The sequence below is a fragment of the Aulonocara stuartgranti genome, assembly GCF_965226115.1.
Source record: "Aulonocara stuartgranti genome assembly, chromosome: 11".
Classification (NCBI taxonomy): domain Eukaryota; kingdom Metazoa; phylum Chordata; class Actinopteri; order Cichliformes; family Cichlidae; genus Aulonocara; species Aulonocara stuartgranti.
This window is the reverse complement of record NC_138947.1, coordinates 4,625,354-4,649,794: the sequence shown is the minus strand read 5'-3', so window position 1 is coordinate 4,649,794 and position 24,441 is coordinate 4,625,354. Positions and strand designations below refer to the sequence as shown.

Here is a 24,441-nt window from a genome sequence, read left to right as displayed (position 1 = left end):
CGGCGGTGTTACCACACGCTCGACTGGTGTGAGTAATGTGCAAGACATAAACAAGAAAAGAAAGCAAAAACAAACAAACACAACCTTGGATTTGATGGATGAGCCTGCAGCCAAAAGCAGCAAAACACGCCGTTCGACTAAAGCAATTTAACTGCAAGAGTAATCTAAATCCCGGTGTGATTTAGCATTGTTTACAATTTAATAACGTGTCTGTGACTCTCTGGAAGCAGCTTCCCCCCGATGTTTGCTTTTTCTGAAGCGGTTAATAGGTTTTCAGTAACCCTACATACTCAACAACGTGCATGGTTCATTCAAGACTGAACTCAATGAAGCAGCCTGCATTGGATGTATGACTGGAACTGGTGCAATTAGGGACACTGTGCATTTGTTCATGTGTTTTTTTTTTCTTTCTTTTGTGAGCCATCAGACATCACAGCCCAGAGGAGATGGCCTCTGGATATTTGTCGCCTTTGGAGTTTATTTTTTAGATAAAATTGTAAGATCTGGTTTATATGGGAAGTAATTCTCTGTGACGTTGTGTTGCAAGTCATTGAGCTCATATATGCTTTAAATCTACTGGGATCCCATTGTAGTGTTTTCTAAATAATGTTTAATGTTATCCCAAAATTCTTGAGTAAAACAGAAAGAACGATAACACAAAATTCAGTTCATTTTAGCAGGCAGCGGCTAAAAATCAGCACTGAAAAGCAACAGTTTAATCTTCCTGCTCAGCTTCTACTGCTGAAAACTTTTCCCACCGGTTTCCTAAACTTGTCCGGTCCCTTCTTGTTTGAAACCGATTAATGAGGCGGCTAAACTCACTAATTGGCTACTTAATTGGCCCCTGTCACCGGGCGCGCTGCTTCCGCTGGCTTTTAGCGCACCGCCACCCTCCTTTCTTTTCTCAGAAATTACAATCCCACCTTGTCACAGCGATTTAGGGTCAATCTCTCACACAGGAAGGTGCTCTCGCGGAGGACCCCCCCGCCACCTCTGGATCCCCCTCTATCAGTATCTCCCTCCCACTCTATCTTGGTGTTTTATGTCTGCGTCACAACAAGTCGGTAGAGAGCGAGAGGCAGGGATGATGGCGTCTCTGGCGGCTTGATTCCGGTGCTGCTCTGACAAACCCGCCTTAATAGCATCAGTAGGTGGTGACGGAGAGGGGGGGGGGGTTGAGAGCAAAAGCGACGGGAACATGACGAAACGGCACCGCGGAGGACGGACAAACTAGACTGAGAGACGGACGGACAGTCAGTCCCCCCTCCTCCTCCTCCTCCTCTCCCTCCTCGCTGACGGCTTGACTGACACACACAGGCGCTTGGCACAGACAGGGACATACATGCACATCATCCACTTTTTGCAAACACGCAGGCTGCGCATCCGAGCTGGCAGTAATTGGGCAGCGGAGACCCACAGCAGATGAGGGCATTTCATGTCCAACCTGTCCAGGAATCACTGTGACCCCGACGGAAAGGAGTTCGACTTGACAGGTACCCTTCACCGGCCAGCTTTCAGCGAAATTTGTCTGATTTCCTTCTGACTCACAAAAGGCTACATACACTGTAATGCATCCTGCGTCTGTCTTGACTTGAGTGCATGCACTGGAACAAATGCTCAATGTGCAGAGATAATGCCTGCAGAGTCATTTGATGCATCTATTCAAGTTTTTAAGATGTTGGGAGAGGGGAAGACAACAGCAAAGTGCAGGGAAGATGTTTCAAGTAGCTGCACTGTGATCTTTGCTCATTCAGTCAAACTGTATTGCAGTAGTCATCATGCAGTGTTTTTTTTCTGTGTGTGTATGTGTATTTGATGTGTGCAGTAATCATTTGTCTTGCTCTCTGGTTGTGTACTCACTCTCATCTTTCACTGTGGTGGATACAGGCTGTCGCTATGCTCTAGTCTAAAAGGAGGCGGATGGAGGGGGGAGATTTTAACCCCTTTGCACTGAAGCCCGCCTGTCTCAGAAGCAGTCGAAATGCCGGGGCCATAAACCCCTCTGTCAGCAATGGCAGCAAAGTATTCAGCGAATAAATCGGATTTCCATTTCACATGAGCCCTGCTCTCTCTCCCCTCTCTGTCTCTTTCCTCAGGATGGGGGGAGTAAGTGAAGGAGATGATGTGTTGGCTCGATGGAGTGATGGACTACTGTACCTCGGCAATGTGAAAAGAGTAAGTGCATGTATGAGTGTGTATGCTTGTGTGTGACAGAGAGACCTTTGATTGTGTGTATGCAGCATGTGCATGAATGTGTTTGGCTGGATTTGAAAAGACTTCCATTTAGTTTTGTCAATCATTCCGCTCACCTGCTATCTCCTTCTCAGGTAGATGGAGTGAAGCAGTGTTGTCTGGTGAGATTTGAGGACAACTCTGAGTTCTGGGTACTGAGAAAGGACATTCACTCGTGTAAGAAAAACTCCTTTTTTTCCTCCCCCCCTCCCGCTCCCTTCGGCAAGAAGAGTAAGTAGCTTCCTGTTGAGAGAACTTTGTACTTGTTGGGTTAAAAATGCATCTAGCTTGAGCTTTTGAACACAGAGATGCTCGGATGAACTCGCAGTAAAGGTGGTGCTTCCACTCTCAGATTTTGCTGAAGGAGTTGAATGAATGCTCGTCTGATTTGTTCCTCTTGTGAGCTCAAAAGTTCAAATCTTGTGCCTTTTCTCTCAAGATCTCTCAACTGTTGTCAAAGAAAAATGCAGAAGAGAAATTTCAGTTACGTTTGAGGTTATGATACCGAGTGCTCTGAGTATTCTGACAGGGGGCATGTTGAGATGTAATTGGTATATTACAGTCTATTTAAGAGTTTATTAGACTCCACAGGGAGCTAGCACCCCCACTCTACCTAACATCAAGAGAAAGGGGAAGTTGGACACTTGTTAGGACCAGGCTGGATATCCGCTCATCAAATGAAGTGAAATCTGAAAGGGTACAGGAGACACTGAAATCAATGAGGTGGCAAGGATGTGAATCAATATACATAAATTAATGCTGTTGACTGCTTTCTCTCTCTCTGTCTTCCTCTCTCACATTTCCTTCCTCCCCTCCCCTGCTATTCTCTGTCTTTTTCTGTTTGCCTCAGTTGCTGCTGGAGTGGAAGAAGTTTGCTGTATTTGTGACGCTCCGCCTCTTAAAGAACCCCTCATAAATTGTCTTAAATGTCGCCACGGTAAGGGAGCACACCTCATCACACGCTGTCAAATGGTGGTGCTCCACCAGTTCCTGCACTGACCTTGAACGTTTGACACATTATGGTAAATAAAAGTGCCACACTTATAAAAAGAAAACCACATATCAGAAATGAGTAATACTGTCGCTGGCACCTGCATCGGAACCAGAAACAAAGTGAGAAAAAAAAACTTCTCTGGGGTTTATTGCTGACTTAAATATCCCTTCCAGACATATTTTAAGAACTGGAAATACTAATTTGCAGAATAATAATTTGCAGCTAATTTGATAATTGCATAGTTAAGCAATCCTAAAATAACATCTTCTTTTTCTGTCTTGCTGAAAAATGCACGCAGTAAGATTTTTAAAGGTTTAACTGCAGATTACAAGATGTGCAATACTCTAAATGAAATTTTGTGTATATACAGTGAAAGCTTGATGTGTCTTCGTCACACTTCTTTACATTGAATACACCGCATTGAGTTTTGCCTCTCTCTATCTAGTGACTATATATGGGAACTTGTAGGTAGCATAGAAACCTTCCAGGAATTGATGGGAATTCACAAACAGTTGGGAATTTTGCTAGCTTTTACAAGCCTTAAAATCTTGGCAGTTGATCCCCCAGCCCCAGGATAAAGGGGAGTCTTTCTCGTGTAAATGCTGTGAGTTTTATGAATGCAAATCAGGATATTACAGGGGTGAGGATTAGTCTCAAGCATATATATATATATATATATATATATATATATATATATATATATATATTTTTTTTTTTTTTTTAAAAAGGTACAAAGTGATGGACCATGATTGACTTTCAGAAAGGTTAATCATGCTCACATGTGGCTGTCTTAAAGTGTTATTTTCAGTTAGGACTGAGAAATTTTCCCACTTCATAAGATTTCAGAAAGTAGCAGGCTAGTGTTGACCTCTACACATGCATATTCTGCACAGTGAAGGTCATGCATTTTAGTGTTTTACTCCATTTGGACCTTTAAGCTACGATATACTGAAGTGCAAGTGGGAGGAAGTTTTAAAACTGTCACAGCAATGACAGCAAATCTTAGCGTCATGTCTTCACAGCTCTGTCATGCATACACGGTTTCTGACAGTTTGTTTTTGAGGAAAAAGCAGACAAACATATTCGCTACGTTTCTCTCTCTAAATGCAAATAGTGTAAGTGAAATGTTTTTCATGCAGCTGAAACAAACTGGCACTAAACATGGAGCTGCTCTGTCATTATTGTCACTCCGGCTGTGTGTCTTGTAAACACGAATTAAACGCTCTGCCTCCTCCTCCCATTACAGGTTATCATCCGGAGTGTCACACGCCAACCATCGAACCGGAAGCTGACAGCGATTCGTGGATATGTCGGCAATGTGTCTTTGCAGTCGCAACCAAGGTCAGACGGCTAATCTCTACGTTTCACATGCTGGGGGGAAAAACATTCAGTGCGTAATATAGGAGAAATCCAGTCAAATATATCAAGCTGTGCTGCGGCTACCCTGTTGTGTGTGGCAGGTAATGGGTTTATTCGAGGTAAAAGCGCACTAATTCTCTCAGTATTGACTTGAGTATTAGATGTTCTACATTATGTCAGTGAAATCATGAACAATCAATAGCTATGAAGCTGAAACTGGAGTTGAGAAAAGTACATTTAAAGTCAATCAATCACATGTGCTCCAGTTCTGTAGATATGAGATGAGAAGGCACTCGCTTAATTGTCAATCGGTCAATGTCCATATCTCATTGTCCAGACTTCCGCTTCCTCGGACACTATCTCTCACAGCTGACCTACAATAAAATGAAACGAATTGCCTTCTCCCCATCGCATGTGATCCGTCTCCCTCGCTGCTCTGACATGACAGTGATTTCAGAGGTCGCAAACCAATCAGTTCTGTCCTCAAATTGTATTCACAGAGAGGGGGGGCCCTCAAACGGGGGCGCTTTGCCCGGCTCATGCAGTTTATGAAACTTCGGCTACCCTATCAGCTGTCATCCCTGGACTGGGACCCACAGCACCTGACCAATCAGCAGCAGTGTTACTGCTACTGTGCCGGACCTGGAGAGTGAGTGACACTGCAGAGGCCAGTTTTAAGTTTGACTGTACACTTTGTGTATGCTCCTAAACTTTTTTCATTCTCCCACAAAGCTTGAACTCAGATATCTCAAAGGCGTATTGTGGGTTATTTATAAAGCGCACGCAGTGCATCTGACATGTCTCAGTCAGTTGAAACTGGCTTTCTTTGAGTGAAATTCTATGTATCAAAGATCAAGTCAGATATGCAATCAATAAAATAAAAGTACTCCAAGCTATCTTTTAAATGCACTCTCTGTGTTTGGCTAGCTCCTATGTAGTACTTATGTAGTACCTCAAGTAGAATAAAGCAAACGCCCAACTGTGAGTCGTGGGACCACAAGATACGTCTTATGAAATGCTGCAGTCATCATTCGGTAGCCATCGCTCAATTATGCTGCTGGACACATTCATTCATTCATTTGTGTGTTTAAAGTCTCTCTTGCTGTTTCTTTCTTGTGACTGGGTTGCAGGTGGAACCTGAAGATGTTACAGTGTGGCAGCTGTGGTCAGTGGTTCCACGAGGCCTGCACGCAGTGTCTAACCAAGCCTTTGCTGTATGGGGACAGGTACATTACAGGGTATCGCTGCAGAAAGCTGACAGTATACTCATAATTATGTTGAAATTTTGTGCAGCTAACACATTACAGTATAATGCATTTGTTTATGTGCACTTTTTAAAACTTTCCCCGGGAGGGTTATAACTTATTTGTTAGATTTTGTTGGACGTTTGAAGCAGATGTTGATACTTGAGGGTAAAGGTACATCAATTCTGATAATTATATGACTGCAAAAAACTTTTTGGCTTGCTTGATAAAAACAGTAAAGCAATGATGCACATTTTAACAAATAAAAAAGACAAAATCAAAATAAATAACAACTCAATTAAGAACTCAATCAAAATGTTTGAAACTTAAATTAACGATAAGGATATAAATTAAGAAAAACAAAGCAAGACATTTTTAATCCTCTTTGTCTTTCCTTATCTGCTAATAAACAGTCAACATCAATATTAAGGCGGTGTATTAGTCACGATCTATAATTGGATCGCGTAAGTCTGTAATTTCAAGCATAGCTTAGTTTACATTGTTTTTTCATTATTACTGCTCACCAAATATCATTTACTTTTAGATCCAGCCTCTTTAGATATGTAATTACCCTGCACAGAAAGTACCTGTGTTCTACTCGGCATACATTTGCTATTGTTGATTATTTCGTTGTTGTTGAATGACACACATGTAGCACAGCTTCTCAGTGGTTCAAAAGGCAATCTCAAATATTCCATATGCTTTATATTTACTTAAAAATATACAAATAGAGAAAAAATCTGCACATTTACGAAACTGGAAGCAAACAGTAAAATTTGTTATTTTAAACAGATTCATAGCAAAGTGTGAATCCACTATCAATATTATTAATTAGCTGATTGTCTCAGTTTATTTGAGATAAGCAGATAAACAGTCTATTTAAGGTAAACAGATAAAGTTGTCCACATGACAGCTTCACTCATCAGAGAAGTGCCTTAATTAGCTTAAGACTAAATTATTAGTGTGCCTGTTAATGTACTCTGTGACTCGCTCTACAAGGACAACAGCTCATTACATACTGAGAGCAAAGGGACGGTGACAGACACTAAGCAGGCATATCACCTCACAGCTATTAGTTCAGATGTGATGCTGGGTGGATATGCAAGCTGCTGATCACTGTGTGGTTTCATAGGCTGCATCCCATGCGTGTAATAAAATGTGTCCATCCATTAAGTTATTATTGTCATTAACCATCTGTGCTAGCCAACTGGGTTTCACACCCTTCCTGACACTGTGTTACCGCCGAACCTGTCTGAAGAGGAGAGGGAAAAAAAGGAGGGATTAGATTTAGATTGACAGCCGGGGGGAGTGAGGCCGGATTGGTACAACATCTGCTGAGCAGGTGATGGAGGAAGAGTGAAGACTGAGCTCACAGTTGGAATAGTAAGCATGCACCGCTGTCATACCATGTCTGTCATCTTACCCAGTGACCTTCATGCATATAGAAGGACAGATGCACACAGTGTTGTTGTTGTGTGAGTTCAGTTTCAGGGTCATTCGGGGCAGAATGTTATTATAGTGGAAAAACAATACACCTGTCCCTTTATTTCCAGTTCTGCTTGATTTATATGATAAAATGTCTGGAGAAGACATCTATAGATAGCAAGGAAAGCAAAAATGTGGAAAAACTGTGAAGATTTATGTCCTAGATTGGCGAGAGGACGCAAATGTAGTAGCCAAAGATGGCAAAATATTCAAGAAAAAGCAAGTCATTGGCTCCAAAAAGAAGGGTGTGAGGAATCGAGACAGACAGTTTGACAGCGGACAAGGAGAAGGCAGAAATATATATCCACACTCAGCAGTGACTAGAAATGAGACACAGGTGTGTAAAACTAATAGGGGCAGGGCAGATAATCACCAAGGAGGGAGGGGGATAAGAGCAGAAAGTTAAAAATCAAACAAACCAAAAAGCCACATAATGAAGCAAATCTTCAAAGTAAAGCAGGAACTAAAGATAAATAACTAGTGCTGAAATGAAACACGAAGAACAGAGATAGGGGGACACAGACGGCAGGGGATCGTGACCTTTGTTACATGACTGAAAATGAAAGAATAAAAACCCCACACGTATCAATCACTTGAAGTTATTAATAAGAGCTCAACAAGACGTAACATAGTTCCCTGGATTAATATATCTAGATACAAAAAGAAATACTGATTCTGCAAATAATAAACAAAAGGATTAGCTATTTTGTAAAAAAAATAATAATAAAGATGCTTACCTCTTGACAGAGTTGAAAATTCCCCTCCCTTTTAAAAAAAATTTCATGGAGATGTTTTGCAAATGCACCTTTTTCATCATTCAACAGTCCTAATGTGTCCCTGTGATCCAAAACACAAGGTTCAAGGTTCCTTATTTGTCACATGTATAGTTATACAAGTATAACACACAGTGAAATATAAACAAATCACTTATGTTTTGGGTGAAGCCCCACCTCTCTGTAATCATAACCCTAAAAAAAAAGTTACATGACCTCCTTGCCATAGGTAACTATTACACAAACAAACTCATCAAGAGTAAAAGAAATGGTTTTTTAGGAATAACCTGAGATGCTTGTCTGAATTTTTGTTTTTTTCTTCTGTTTTAGGTTTTATCAGTTCCAGTGCTCTGTATGTACAAAGGGACCAGAGACAATCCAAAGACTCCCCATGACTTGGTGATTTTGACATTTTGACTGTAACATATTTACTGACATTTTTACAGCCAATGAATATGAACAGAAACAGAAAATACATTTTAAAGAATTAATTCCACCCATTTTTGGTAATCACGTCTGGTTGACACACAAATTAATATAAATTGTGTCCATTGAAAAGAATATACAAAAAATGACACCAAATATTGATTGTTTATGTCCGTGCTGTTTTTGCATTTTACCTGTGTCTTGTGTAACGGACTCTTACTCTTTTGAAATGCAGGGTGGATTTGGCTCATTTAGTACTCTACCATCTCTCGCTGTGCTGCAAGAGGAAATACTTTGATTTTGACCATGAAATCCTGTCCTTCACCAATGAGAATTGGGACTCGTTGCTGCTAGGCGCGGTATTGATATTTCCCTGTTTCAGGACCATGATGAAATGATGTGAAATGCTGCCAGGCTTTTTTTTTTCTTACATTTGAGACTTAAAGCCTATTAACCAGCATTAAAGTAAAATTAAAGTTAAAAATGTATGACCTCTATGTAAGCTTAAAGGAGAACACCAAGTTAAAAATTCAGTGTTGATCTAGGACAGCGGTTAGTGACCTTACTTGGCCAATAGACCCCCACAGCCGTATCAGATTAACTGAACTCTCCTCCACTATCACCAAGTGACAATTATTACTGTTTTGAATGGGTTAGCTGCCTTGAGCTAAAGCGTTGAGTAGTTCATATGCAGTACTGTGCAGCTTAACCATTTTAAATGTCCACTGATTATTTTCAGCGAACTATTTCAACAGTTAATACATTGCTTATAAGAAATGAAGCAAACAAACTGTTTACTCAACAGTTTTTGTAGGTTTGTTTTTAGTACAGTACTCCTCTCGTAAATCTGAATGTCTTTTTTTACTGTATTTCACATGTGAATCCATCTTTGTTTTTCATAGTTTCCTTTGTCTTTGTGCACCAATTATGGATTTTTCAAACATTTTCATTCATTCTTGCAACATGTGTCTAGCAAGAATCAGTTTAATTTGAAAAATAAACTTCTATTGTCATTGGTTAATTTTATAATATTTCCTAGTATTTCATTCACAGATTGATATATTGGCACTTAGCTACTTTTAGCTATTCATTTGAACTTTACAGTGTTTCAGCTCACTATCTCAGTTCTTTATCCTTTGTTTCAGATACATATTTCAACCATTTTCCAACAGGTTATCCAGTGCTTTTAGATAACTGTTTCAGCTCTTCATCCAGAATATAAACATATGTTGTATTTTAGTTACTCAACGACAACTTTTACATCTATCCAGTATTTCTAGCTTACTATAGCCACATATTTGCATACAGGGGAATTTAAGATCACAGTCCCTACAATTTATCACATTTAGATGGGCTTTTAAAAAAATATATCATTATTATATGTTCATTTATCCTACTGGGGGACAAATATCCCTCATAAGGAATCAGTCATCTCTTATTAACATCTGTGCTAAAGTCATAGCACCATGTAAAAAGTCTAGTTTCCCCCCCAGGAGAATAAGCAGGAAGGTAAAGAGTTTCCTGTCTCTGTGTCTGAGGTTTTGAGTTCTCCTTTAAGTTGTTCTTAGTATCAAATTTGACATGTACAACAGGGATTTTTAGCCATATAGCCAAAGTAGTTAACAACATTATTGCTGTCAGAAACTGTAAAACAAAGTGATTGTATGCATTAGAGGTTTTCTGTCTGGTGGTCACCTACTGTGTAAACACAGCTTTGATTTTTCATTCCTGTCTGTCCTCCAGCTCTCTGACACGCCAAGGCAAGACCGCTGTCACAATCTCCTCAACGCTCTGAACTCCCACAAGGACAGGTAAGTCATTGCATATGATGAGAAGAATAAACACCAACCACACATGACTGGAGTGATGAGTAGCACTTTATGAATACAAGACTTTTCTTAGTGCACTGAAGGTAGTAGCGTTGGACGTGCAGGTTCAAACTGGCGAGGTGTATTGCATACAGAGCAAGTGAACTATGGCTGCCAGTTAGACCAGATTAAAAGTACAACTTTTTGATACTTGTTTGGTCTAGCTGGACAGGAATCGTTGGTATTAATTATTTAAAAACAGTCTAGCAGTTAATATGAGCAAATTTTCTTTGAATATTTGAAAAAACAGAGAAACCTTGTGGCCAAAAAACAGCAGTTTTCTCCAGGCAGACTCTGCTCTAATTATGTACAAGTTAATTACGCAGTCACTACCTCTGAAATGCTCCTGATTCAAATTTTTCATCAGGAGAATATGTACATTGTGTTACACAACTTAAAGCTTAATGTTGACGTCACAGAGGACTGCTAGAAACACACACACACACACACACACACACACACACACACACACACACACACACACACACACACATGTAAGGTGATGATACAGTTTAAGAACCAGCTGGAGACAGAAGATGTTTTTCCGTGTTTCCCAGGTTTGTCTCTGGAAAGGAGATCAAGAAGAAAAAGTGTCTTTTTGGGCTTCAGGTTCGAGCCCCTCCACCGCTGACGTCCGATTCGTCGCCGCTCATCACCGACCCACCTATCAACATCACGCACCGGAGAAGGTCAGAGTAAGGACACTGTCTCTCATTTTTGGCTCTTATCTCAGTAAGAGCTGTGAGATTCCCACAGGGCATATAGTCATTATGCATGAACAATTAACTTAGGAATCAAAAGACTGCAATTTTCATATAGCAGCACAAGTATCAGCGTCTCAATATTTTCCTAAAAGAGCAGAAAGCTCCCCTGCGTGCTTTCGTGTGATTATCTACCCAAGTGTGTGTGCACATGCATCTGCACGTGTCCTGTAGATTTCATAGACATCATAAATCATTTTTAGTACTTAGCTGGTGCGTATTGAGACTGAATTACAATGGAATCATTTGCAGAGTGGAGCAGTCTTGAAGGGAGGATTTTCATTTCACAAAACCATCGTATCATTTATGAAACACAAATTTAAAATTTATCCGAACAGAATCCAGATATGTATATTAGAGATGTAACACGCATTGTCTTTGCGTACCCAAATTTCTACAAATTCCCTCTGCTCAGACAGCAGGTTTGTTGGTTCAACTAGTTTTGTCAGTTTTCTATAAATGAGCAGCCAGCCACATCAGAAGCATTAAGCAGTGCATCCATTTTAAGAGATATCGTTTGTTCATCTTATAGAGGGAGCCAGCAGTAAAGAAAGCAGATATTAAAGGATACTGACGGACATTTGAGACATCTGAATGGACATTGTTCTCAGTATTAGGTTTAAAGTACTTACAAAAGACATCAATTGGTTATTTTGTTAAAGCAACATGGGATGTGATTGCTTAGTAGCACCAAGCTGGGGAGGCATGTAAAGGCTGATATATAAGTTGGTGTTTTATATCAGATTTTGAGGAAAGAATGTTCTATGCATAGCTCTATATTTTATATATCTTTACATTTTTCTTATATATTTGAATCCATAATCTGCAAACACTGTAGCTTTTAGCAATTTAGCTTTTTTGATAGTTAACACGATCTGAACTGACTGAATAGGAAGTTTTGTTCGAGATATCTGCTGGGTACGCTGAGACCTTCAAAGATTTGTCTTCAGATTTGTCTCCCAATCAGCTCAATATTGAAGGATAATATTTATTAAACCATCCGGATCTTATAAGTGAAGTTGTGCTGCTGATTGACAGGAGGAGATGACCATCTGAGCATCCTTGAACATTGAGCAAAGACTTTTGCTAACATACAACATTTCATTTAGATATTCATGCACCTCAGAGGACGATATCTAAACAATTACTGGGTCGTGTGAGCCGTGGTCTAATAGCACCATTCACATCAGATATCAGCATTATCATTGTAAAAATGATAATGATTTGTGTTCGTGACTTGTATTTGTTGCGTGTATTTTTCTTATACATAATTCATATAATTGTGTTGCATGAGAAAAATACAAAACTGGCCACTTTCACGAGTTAATCCGAGTACAGAAAATAAAGCTCTTATGAGATAAAAAAAAAACACATCAATATTTACTGTAATTCTTTTTTATATGTACCCTTTCTTTTGTGACCCAGACTGAATTGAGCTCTAAAACTAATGTCATGGTTTTCTTTAAATTGGCTTTGGTGAAATTGTCATCTTTTTCTGCAAAGTACTGCAAACAGATTCTTATTGAATTTCAGCTTGCACACCAGAAATATTAAAGTTATATGTGCAGATTGTAATGTTATTTCTCCCCAGAATATAAACCTTTTTATATTAACACTTCATAAGATATCCTCTAAGATATCCTCCTTACAACAGAATGTCAGCTTTATACTCTCTTATAATCCACTGACCAGACTGCCGTGCTATTTGCTAAAAAAAAAAAAACACGCTACGAGAAGGATAAATCTCTTCATTTAATGACTATTCGGTCTTTTCTTTATCATTGCCTTTAGGACAAAAGACACATTTCAATTCCTAAGACTGATAAAGTTCTAATTATAGTATAATGACAAGTATATGCTGGCCAGTCATGGAAGCATGCAGTGGAGATTTCATCCTTTGGGAGACGCTTTTGCAGTTTTAGCTTTTGCAGCTTTTATAAACAAGGTCAGTTTTAAGCACAGAGGAAGAAACAGATTGCCAGACAAAGGATGTTTAGGCTGGTCTGTATTAACAATCATCTCACTGCTCTTCTGTATCACACTGCAGTAAAAACTAAGTGTTGCACACAGGGACTCTGTCTCTGTGTGTATCCTTGTATACTTATTTATGTGTTTTTTTTTGCTCACTTCAGCCCATTGTCGCTACCCTGCCAGAGGAGAGTGGGGGGGCCAGAGTCACGTAAATCAAAGCGTCGCATCATGGAGACACAGGTCAGTGCCTCTGTCTTCAACTCAGGGGAAGGGGGGAGGAGGTCTGGGGAACAAAACCTCTCTGGTATTTTTTCCTTTTTTTAAATTTTTTTTTCATGCATCCAGGTAAACAGCTCTCTGCGATCCAAATAACCTGTCAGTCAGAAACTGTGATGAAGGTTCATTTCGCAGTCGAGCTCAGTCTGTGTCTTTTTACACCCAGTGCAGCTCAGTGCCTCATATTTTTCTTCTCCCTTTCGCTGTATGTTGAAAGCCTGCTGATGCTTTACAGTCTGCTGTTCGCATAAAGGCTAGCACGTGAGAGATGAAGTGTAGTGTATGTGGCTCAGTTAAAATGTATAATTCAAATCCAATCTTGGCTGCTCATGTATTTCATCAACACCTGCAGTTCAGCGCCACATTTATCTTGATCATCAAATCCAATTCCCAGCGGACTGCACGGAAACAAGGAACATCACATGCGGTGGTTACTATTTTTACACGGCATTCTTACAGTGCTCATTGTACTTTGTCGTCCTACACATCAGTCATCCATGTATGTGCACATACAGTAATCCTGGAACAATACGCTCTGCAGAGCACTCGTTTCCACTCTGGCACATCCAGGCCCCATTGTGCCCCGTTTGATTGATGCTAATCCCCGTCCGTCTTGGAGGAGCTGCTTCCTTGTACTGTGGAAAGTGAGATGGGAAGGAATGCTGATATGCGTATCCTGGGATCACTTCCAAGTGCACTTTGCAGTCAATTACAGTTTGGCCAGGTGGCGCTGGCACCTTGACAGTCCAGCACTGACAGAGCACATCCATTTAAAGACACAGATGTCGACTAAGGCCACTGAATAATAATCCCATCCTAATAGTAATGCTGGAGAAGGGAATGATAATGGGCTCACTCTGGTGCTATATGTCACAGTCCAGTGATGAGAAATCTTTAGGTGGCATCCTCCGAGATGATGCCTCCAGTGATTGATGGCTCTGATGATCTTCTGATGTTTTTACTTGTCATGGGTCATGAGTCGCCGCAGAGCAGCACTATGAGATGTGCTATGGAATGATGCGTCTAAGGGAGACATCCTACTGCTGTGTCTGATGAGCCTTGATGATGTGGCATCCTGTTATTTATTTGGATTTAAAGATACAGTGATGTAAAGAAAAAAAAAGAGTTTTTACCCCCTTCCTGGTTTCCTATGTTTTGTATGTTTGTCACACTTAATTGTTTCAGATCATCAAACCAATTTAAATATTAGACAAAGACAACACAAGTCAACACAAAATGCAGTTTCTAAATGATGGTGTTTATCATTAATTACCACAGCAAGTTTTCTAGGTCCTGAGCAGCAAAACAGCCTCCACCGCCATATTTTACTGTGTGATGTTCCTCTTCTGAAATGCTGTGTTACTTTTACGCCAGATATAATGGGACACACACCTTCCATAAGGTGTCTCATCAGTCAACAGGATATTTTCCCAGATGTTTTTTGGCAAATGTGAGACAAGCCTTTATGGTCCTGTTGGTCCGGAGTGGTTTTGGATGCCAGTCTCTTTCTTATTGTTGAATCGTGAACTTTGACCTTAAATGAGACATGTGAAGCCTGGAGTTTTTTTATGCTGTTCTGGGTTCTTTTGTGACCTCCTGGATGAGTCATCGCTGTATTCCTGGGGTAATTGGTCATTCCTGGGAAGCTTCACCACTGTTCCAAGGTTTGTGTGTATAATGGCTCTCACTGTGGTTCAGTGGAGTCCCAAAGCCTTAGAAATGGCTCTGTGACCCTTTCCAGACTGATAGATGTCAGTAACTTCTCCGGTGTTTCTTGTGATCGTGGCACGATGTGTCGCTATTTGAAACCTTTTAGCCTGCTTCTACTTTGTGAGACAGGTTCTAGTTAAGTGATTTCTTGATCCAAGAGGTCTGCCAGCAATCAGGCCTGAGTGTGTTTAGCGAAACTGAGCTCAGCTTTCTAGTAAATGTTGTTAATCACAGTTAGTTCATGATTTAACCAGAAAGGCAATTACTTTTTTTTACACAGGACCAGGTATGTTTGGATAACCGTTCTCCTTTAATCAAAAGCATTTTGAATTTACTGAGGTTATCTTTGTCTAATATTTAAATCTGTTTGATGATCTGAAACTTTGAAGTGTGACAAAAAACAGGAAATCAGGTCAGGTGCAAGCACTTTTTATTACACCACTGTATATCTGCCCGTTTTTGTCATCAGGCAGTGCAAGGAAATGGAAATCAACCTGTTCTGTATCTGTAAGAATAGCAAAAAGCCTTCAGGATGGATATCCCCTCAGTTTTAAGATGTGTTCACTCTGGTTTTCAGCATGCTCACCTGTCTCTAGACGTATCTGTCATAAAACAGAACGTTCCCTGTGCAGAATTGACTTAATGCATGAGTGAGCACGGAGGTACGACTGCTTCATTGACTCCTGTGATCTTGGCATCCAGACACAAGCTGATCTGTGTGTGTCTTCTGTGCCCAGGCATGTCCACCCCCAGTAGCTGCCAACCCTATTGAGCTACTGCCATGTTGCCATGGCTACATGGGTGGGGCCAGCCTGTATAACTCCAGGAAGTCAGAGGAGGAGCTTAACCTGAGGTAAGAGTTGTAACATTTTATTGCTCAGGTGAATTATTCATGAATAAGAGAAGTTTTCAGTTGTACAGTTTTGTTCCTGCTCAGGTAAATTATTAATGGATGTAAGAAGAGTTAAAAACTCACTTCACCTGTGTAAAAAGTAGTATCCATAATTTATAATAATACAAATATAATGGCTAGGAGGAGGAGGTGACTCATCTGGTTTCAAAAGGATGTCCATTTTTAGAGAAGCCAATGGGAAAAATAACACTTTGGACCTCTTGTCTGTGACCTCAGTAAACACTGTCCTGATGACTTTTTGGACTTTTAGATTCAGGTCTTATTGAATGCAAACAGCACTCATTTTGTAAATTATTGCACCTTTTGGAGTCAAAAAGAATAACGTCACTTAAAGTAATGGACTATCAGTAATGGTTAAAGGGTGAATCATTAATAGCTGTAGCTTATTAAAAGTATGCGTGACAGTTAAAATTACAAGCTAATAGTATTAATAAACAAATACAAGTGTTATCTAACGTTTGAAACAGAGTAGTTATGTAAAAAGTTATATTTAATTAACTATTGGCTGATGAATACTGATGAATAGTTGAAGGCGGAGATATGGGTTTATAGTTGTTATCAAATTGTTAGCTAAATATTATGAATAAATGAATAAATACCATTTAAAAAATGAAAAATGTAATAAAATATTGTTGTCTAACAGTATAAATAAAGTTGTTGTCAAGGCTAGCAAAGCAGACTCAGGCGCAGACCACAAACTCCTTCAAACAAGAGTGCATTTATTTACAGTGCTCTCCACAGTGAAATATATGTACAAAGGTGTTTGGGGAAAAGGGGCCGGGGTTCCAGGGTCCGGGAGTGAAAGGGGCAGGAGTCCAGGGAGGGAAGATTTCCACACAGCTTTCTTAAACACAAACAGCTCCTCTTCTCTCCACCACCACTCTGGCTCACGCTCAGTCACAGTGCACAGGGAACGGGTCCAGGGGGAATCTACACACATACAGATAAACAGTTAGTCTCCAGGTTCAGGCGTACTCACAACTTAAACTTTGCAGATTGCAGGACGACTGACGCTGATGGCTCAACGATCCAGCGACGAGTAGCGCAGGTCCGCCATCTTAACTAGCACTAATTCATAATCAGTGGCAGGTGTGCTGATCATCCCCAGGTGCGTGGGCCAGGGGCGGGAGCCCACACTAAGCTCCGCCCCGGCAGGAGAAAGAGAGAGCGGGAGAGAGCGAGAGAGAAAGAGAGCAGAGGCGAGAGCTGACGTCAGCTGGCGAGGTGCGCGGACCATGACAGTTGTTTGTTGACGATGAGGGCTAATCAAGCAAAATTAGTTGCTACGCGTAATACTTAAGTATCTGTTAAACTGAATAATGTCAGGCTGAAATAGTAGTCTTAAAATTATAGTAAGTTGAAAAAGGTAAATAAAAGTAGGTTATGATTATAAAAGTGACCAAATCCGGTTTCAGATGAGCTCAGCTGAACTCACTTGAACATGATAAGATTGTTGATGCCATCAAACATGCCTTTGAGGGTGTTGGGTCAGATGAAAAGCACAGGGCCGCACGGATAAAGGTAAAAATGAGAAAATACACGAGGAACCCGTCAAAAACCTTGTTTCCATCATATTCTTTAGGCAGTAGAAATCTCTGTGGCAGAAAAGTAAGTAACCTGAAACAAATAACTCCAAGGCTAGAAATCACAAAAGTGTTGTTGTTTTTTTTCAAAGAGGCTTTAAAATAAATTCTTTTCCTTTTAAACCCAGCTGGATGGAAATTGTGTGTCAACCTGTCTGAATCCCCTTCACAGCTCTCCTCCAAAACGGATGTATGCCCTATACCACACCACCTACAATGGGAACTCAACACTCTCCAGGAGTCTCCATCACTACAACAGGTTTTTCTCATTTATCCTCCTCATATTTAGACTTAAATCTTATATAGTGGCTCACTGCTGACTTTGTCTGGGGTAACTTGTCATACTATAATGTAGTGTATGTATATATGCTTGTATGTTCCCTTTCTAGACGAGTGGACCAATCTTGAACACCTTTGCATAAGCACTGCCTGGGGGCACTGTGAGTGCCAACATATATGTGGTGTATACAAATATTTTAGACAGATCCCTCAATCGTATACATTTGACAGTTGAGCACCGAGTGGCACGTTTGTTGACGTTCAGTGTGCGCACACTACATATTTTATCGGTCAGCACAAATTTTTAATCTTCCCAGTGCAGCTGAGCAGCCCCCCTTATCGATTAAGTTATCAAAATAAACCACTACAAGCACCGCAGGCCTGTGTATGAAACAAAGAGAATATAAATGAAAATCTGCTAAACGTTTTATGTGCTCACAATTAAGAGATTCATTATGAAGAAGTCATTCTGGTTTTTTCAAGTTAATTATCAATGATTTTCTTGACAGTTATTGTTTCTTGGCCTAACACCAAAGCAAAGACTGGCACGTAGCTCAGAATTATGTAATTTATTCATAAATTTTTCTGATTCTGATATTCTGATCTAAAATTACATAAATAACTTAAAAGGAACTAGTTGACCATTCATTATTACAAATGTTTTAATAGTTCTGAGATAAAACACAGTTGTTGTCATCTTGTATCTCTTATAATACAGGTATAAAATATTTTTAAGTTATTTAAATATTACTTAACTGTAGATTTCTTAATATAATTTTTTGTTGGGTTTTTTGAGCGCAAACCTACAGTAATTGATTAATTAATTAATTAGTTGTTAAATTTTGGCTCTTTTGGAGCAGACAGCAAGGTTATTTTACAGTTTTTAAACTGACCATGAAACTCTTATTCTGCACAGAGAATCTGTAGTTAGTGCTAATATTCAATTCATGTCCATAGTTGGTATTTTATATACAAGTTAAAAAATCTAAATGTTTTTCTCATAAAACCATACTACTGACTACTACAGATCAGGAACTAGAATAAAATATACATAACAGAATAAACTTAATGTAACTTAAAATAATATCTTTAATACAGTTATCTAAAATATCAAAAACTGACTTGGTCTTTGCCAACCATTTATTTTTTTTACATCTATAATTAACTTCATAATTAACTATTCAGTTGGTAATAACCTCTATTGATGGGGTAAGTGTTTAGATCCTTGGCTGATACATGGTTGACTATGCAGCTTTGCAAATTGGTTGCTAATTCTCTGTCTGCACAGAGTTTGGTCACAAATATCTATTAGGATAAAATAACAAAGTAATTTTTATACCCCAAACTTCACAGGTTAACTTGGCTGTAATGTAATGTTTGTAATATTGTTTTGCATTAACACTTTCTTTGGCCTATTATTAGTACCATGACTTTGGAACAGAAAAAGGGCGATTGTGACATATTTTCACAAAATTATTATTAAAAAAAACCGCAGCAAGCAAGAGTGATGAGAGCAGTGAGAGCGGCATCGATTCAAGAAGACACAAACCAAAAGTCTACCTAATATTAATATATGGGTTATTTACGAACTTCACTAATACTATATTTAATTTTTTTTTCTTAGATAAAATATGTGAAGGACCGACTGATCTCCATCCAGATGAATCCATCCTCTTTTCCTAACTCCTCCCCTTCTCTTTTCCTAGCATGGAGGACAACTGCAGGTTACCACCAACATACTTCCCATACCCCCTCAATTCCAACAGCAACCATCACCACAACCACCTCCACCAGCACCATCACAACCACCAGCACAACCACCAACATCAACACCAGCTGGGGCAGAAGCAGCTGGAGCCCCTCATTCTACGTGACTTACCTCCTTATCAGGCTGGCATGGGTGCAGGAGGTGGTGTAGGCGGAGGAGGAGGAGGTGGCAGCGGTGGTGGAGGAGGAGGAGGTGGCGGCGGCGGCGGGGCACCGGGAATGGGAATGGGAGGTGGGGACGGAACAGTGGCCAGGAGCTGGGGAGGAGGGGAGGCAGTGAGGATCCTGGCGAGACGAGTCACACCTGACGGGAAGGTGCAGTACCTGGTGGAGTGGGAGAACGTGAGTTTGTACTGAGACAAAGAGCGTAAACTAGAGACACAATGACTGTTTTGCAGTTGTCACAGAACTGCTGTGTATGTAATACGTGGCAGTGTTTAAAGTACAAACAAAACAAAAAGGAAAAAAAATTCTACACGTTGCAAATCCAGGTTGCTCTCATAGCATCACCTCTAATTCTACATCATTATAACCTCACTACTTGTTACTAAATGTCCCTCTTTGCTAGTGTTTCTCTGATATTTGTACTGTTAACTTTGGAATATGCCTTTGCATTTATCATCTTTTACAATGATGAGGGAAAATGTGTAAACCTCCTGATGATTTTATCTGTGTTTGGACCACATTAATATTTGTAATTAAAAGGCCACGCTTAAAAAGAAATATCTGAAATTTCAACATTTAACAGTCAGAAACCCCCAAATATACTTATTTTACTTTGTTCTGGTTCAGTTTTGTGTTGAAACCTAGTTATCACAAATAAAAGAGTGGAGTTAGAGTCACTTTAGACAAAAAGCAGAGAGAAACAGCTGACCTAGATCCATCCTAAGCTCATTAATTTAAATGTTATCGCTGGCATGCTTATTTTAAGATTTTATGGCTCAGTTTTAGGAACAGTTTGTGTTGGGTGTAGCTTCAAATGTAATGTACAAGTGCAAAGATGGTAACTACCGCTTTTCTGTGGGATGTCCACAGTAAGAAAACAACAAAGCGTATTTCCTAAAATTTGGAACTATTTCTTGGCAAAAAACCTACAATACACCATTTAATTGTTCCTGCCCACTAAATTAGAATAATGTACAATACAGCTTGACTCGATGCACAAAATGACAGGAAATGTGTAAGAGAACAGGTAGAAAAAGTATTACTGTGATAATAAACAAGAATTTGATGATTTACCAGAAACGAGAATCAAATTTTGCCAAAAAGTGAAAATTGTTTTCCGCTTTGTTAACAGTTTGACCATATTACTACAGGCAGGTCATGAGGACGAGCTCAGCCACTATTTCACACATCTATTTGATTTGGCATTTCTCATAAAATATATAAATGCAGCGTGCTATTTAAACTGGTTCAAGTTGCCAATAGTTGCAGTGCATCTGCAAGCTACTTTGGAACCCTCTTCCAGAGTCAGTGTCATATCCGTTATTATTATTATTGTGTATACTTTGCTTCGTCTCGCTGCTGCTCCATGCTGCTAAATATAAATGACCATAGACTAAAATACTCTGAACTATACTTTAATATTTAGATAGTATGATGTGATGATGATTCATTAATTTGAAAATATTGTGATTCTGACATCTTTTTATTTTCTGTAAAATGAAAATTGCTTCTTTTTTAAAAGAATTTGGACATCTGAGGACTACAATCACTAAACTGATAGAGCAGGCCCCATAAAGTTTTACTACATTTAATTACAAAACTCTAAAAAAGTTGTGACACTGTGTAAAATGTACATGAAAACAAAATGTAATGATTTTCAAATCTCATAAACCCACAGTTGTTTAAACTGAGACATTTTACTTTTCATGAATAAAATGGCTCATTTTGAATTTGATGTCAGCAACAAGGGTTAAAAAAGTTGGGATTGGGGCAAAAAAAAGGTTTGAAAAGTAAGTGTTACTAAAAGAAACAGCTTGAGGAACATTTTGCAACTAATTAGGTTTTAAGTGGCAACAGCTCAGTCACATGTTTGGGTATAAAAAGAGCATCTTAGAGAGGAAGAGTTTCTCAGAAGAAACGGGCCAAGTTTTCACCATATATCTATATCTATATAGAGATATATATATAATTTGAAATCTCACTGAAAATCAATATTGGTTGACAGCGATCTTCAGGCCCTCAGGTGACACTGCATTAAAACAGGCAAGAGTCTGTCATTGAAGTCACAGCCTGGGCTCAGGAAGACTTCCAGTTGAAAACATTTGATATGTTTGCAACTGGTATGAAAAAGAACAGTCAGGACTTTTGGTGAGCTAGAATTCTATATCAAACAAAAATGGGATATTATTCTTCTCCTGGAAGTCCAGCAACTGGCCTCCTCAGTTCTTGTTCTTCACTGTTGTTAAAAGAAGCGACGATGCCTCACAGTCAACATCGTCCCATCTTTTTGGACATATTTTGCTGCCATTAAATTCAAAATAAGCATATATTTTTCTTAAACTAGTAACATTTTCTCAGTTTAAACTAGTATGTGTATTATGCTTTCTATGTTCTGTTGTGAATAAAATATGGGTTTATGAGACTTGCAAATAACTGGATTCTGTTTTTATTTATATTTCACAAAGCTTCCCAAACTTTTTGTACTTTTTACAGCTCACAAACATTTATCAAGTTATTAACAGCATTTGCTACTGATATCCAAGAAATGAGACGTCAAGCTTCCATCAGCTTTCGCTTTTCTAATTGCTCATTCATCAACTCGTGGTTAATGTTCACGTGGAGTTCAGCGAGAAAATGAGCCCAGAATGTTATCAGAGACGAATGGCCCTCTCATCAGTGAGAGGCATTATGACAGCCTGCTGGTGGCTGCTGGCTGTGCATGAAAAAGCAGTAACCTTTTAATGGACACAGTACTACAGACAGGCTTATATTTTGGACTACGTTGGGGGGAGTTTAATGCCTCACTGACGAGTACGTTATTGAAGGATTTGACTTTGGCTCTATAAACAACAAATTCTCTGGAGGTTTTCATGTTTTTTTTTTCATCACAGTATGTTAATAAGAGATTGTATACATGTTATTATGGGGATACTTATTTGTTATGTTAGATTTTGTCACACATAATTTACATTTAGACTACTGTTATGTCTTAGAAATAGGAGCCACAAGAGGGCTTTTGTTTTATAGATAGAATTATATATTCACAATATATTGCTATGATGGAACAACTTTATTTTATTTATTTTGATGTGGTTGCATAGTGCCTATATAGGGTGTGTACCTGCCGATTGGTCTGCTCGACTGGGTCGGCCAATCAGACGGTGAAAAGACACGAATGAGTCCATACTGATACAAGTGAAGGCTCGTTGTTGACAGATCCAACAGTACCTCAAAGGTTTGGGGTTCCCTTAGATAATGCATGAATTTTGAGAAGATTGTGATATTATATAAAATGCAACCGATTGGTAATGTTATCTGTGACAATTAAGGGAATAATCGATCATTAATAATTTATGTTTTATAATAGATAATCTATGTAGAAGTACAGTGGTAAGTTTTCAGTGTCACTCCTATCTTCCAACAACATCTACACAAACTCATAAATCACTTATGATGAGTGATTTCATTCATCCTTAATTGTCATTTACAACATATGTTCAATCTTATGCTGTAGGAAAAACCCCCAACTTGGAGTAGTCAAAGTGACCCCCAAACCTTTGTGTACGTGTGCATAGACGGACCAGTTACGCTGCTGAAGAGAGTTTTTTAATCGAACAGGACTGTGATGTTACTGTACATTCCAAACAACAAAACAGTATATAAACACATTTTAGCAAAGCATACATTTAAAGTCATCACAGTGGAATTATTTGAAAGAATTTTCTTTTCTTTTGTCTGTTTATGATGGGACTTAAATGTCATAAAGATCAGCTAAAGGCGCTCCCACTCCAATACTGTTCACAACAGTACAGGTAAATAAGACACTCCATACTAAAACCATAGTTTTCTTCCAGGGACTAACAGTCTATGGTTTAAATCTAAAACAAGGCATTAAGCACGAATGCATCAGCTGAGGCCTGACTGCTCACGTCCCATCTACTTAAATATGTTTATGGAGGTGAAGTGGAGCTGCTGAAAGTTGGATTTTATCTTTGTGCAAACAGGTTACATAAATCTAGAAAACTGTTGTGCGGGTTTCAGAGTTTATATTTTATACAGAGGTTTATTTCAACAATCTGTTTGATAAAACTTACACAACATGCACATTTGTCAGTTCTATCTTTTAAAGAAAGACTGCGTTACAGGTTTAGTTAAAAATAAAAAGACTAGTACAACATTTATGCAGTTATAATTGATGCAAAATGCTCAGATTTTATTTAAATAGCAACCTCTTTGTTATATTAGCTCCTGTCCAGTAAGACAATATTGCATTGCAATTCTCATCCTCCTCAGTGACTATTTGACTGTAGTTTATTAGGGAGGAGTGTGTTGAACCTTTCTAGGCGATGGTGATGAATGTATTTGTGTGTTTTCTATGGTATGTCCATACCCGTCAAGTGCTTGTTATAGGTTGTACTCTTGGTGGAAATCAACCAGATTAGTTTAAAACAAAACAGGAGGAAATAAAACATCTACATTAAAGAAAAAAAAAACCATTTATTTTGGGAGACGTGGTCTTCTTTTTCTGATTAGTAGTCAAGTCCAAGTTCAGTTTTGATGTATTTTTGAAGAAATTACATTTGTACATGTATACTCTGCGTTGATACACCTAATATGTAACATGAAAAATAAAAA

General features: G+C 39.0%; 1 protein-coding gene across 6 annotated transcripts; it reads left to right on the top strand.

Moving 5' to 3' along the window:
• phf1 (PHD finger protein 1) lies at nucleotides 1–24,441 on the top strand. Of its 6 annotated transcripts, XM_082551537.1 has the most exons (16): nucleotides 1–28; nucleotides 960–1,493; nucleotides 2,097–2,175; nucleotides 2,328–2,463; nucleotides 3,083–3,169; nucleotides 4,473–4,567; nucleotides 5,086–5,234; nucleotides 5,716–5,811; nucleotides 8,418–8,486; nucleotides 8,749–8,872; nucleotides 10,257–10,324; nucleotides 10,939–11,076; nucleotides 13,275–13,353; nucleotides 15,837–15,952; nucleotides 17,768–17,854; nucleotides 19,581–24,441. In XM_082551537.1, the coding sequence occupies exons 3-16, from the start codon at nucleotides 2,098–2,100 to the stop codon at nucleotides 19,996–19,998; spliced, it is 1,740 nt and encodes a 579-aa protein (XP_082407663.1). In that variant the 5' UTR covers nucleotides 1–28; nucleotides 960–1,493; nucleotide 2,097; the 3' UTR covers nucleotides 19,999–24,441. The 6 variants fall into 6 exon arrangements, with proteins under 6 accessions (XP_082407663.1, XP_082407664.1, XP_082407667.1 ...); XM_082551538.1 differs by lacking the exons at nucleotides 1–28; nucleotides 960–1,493 and adding an exon at nucleotides 104–153; XM_082551541.1 differs by lacking the exon at nucleotides 1–28 and having other exon boundaries at nucleotides 146–1,493; nucleotides 2,328–2,409; nucleotides 10,939–11,070.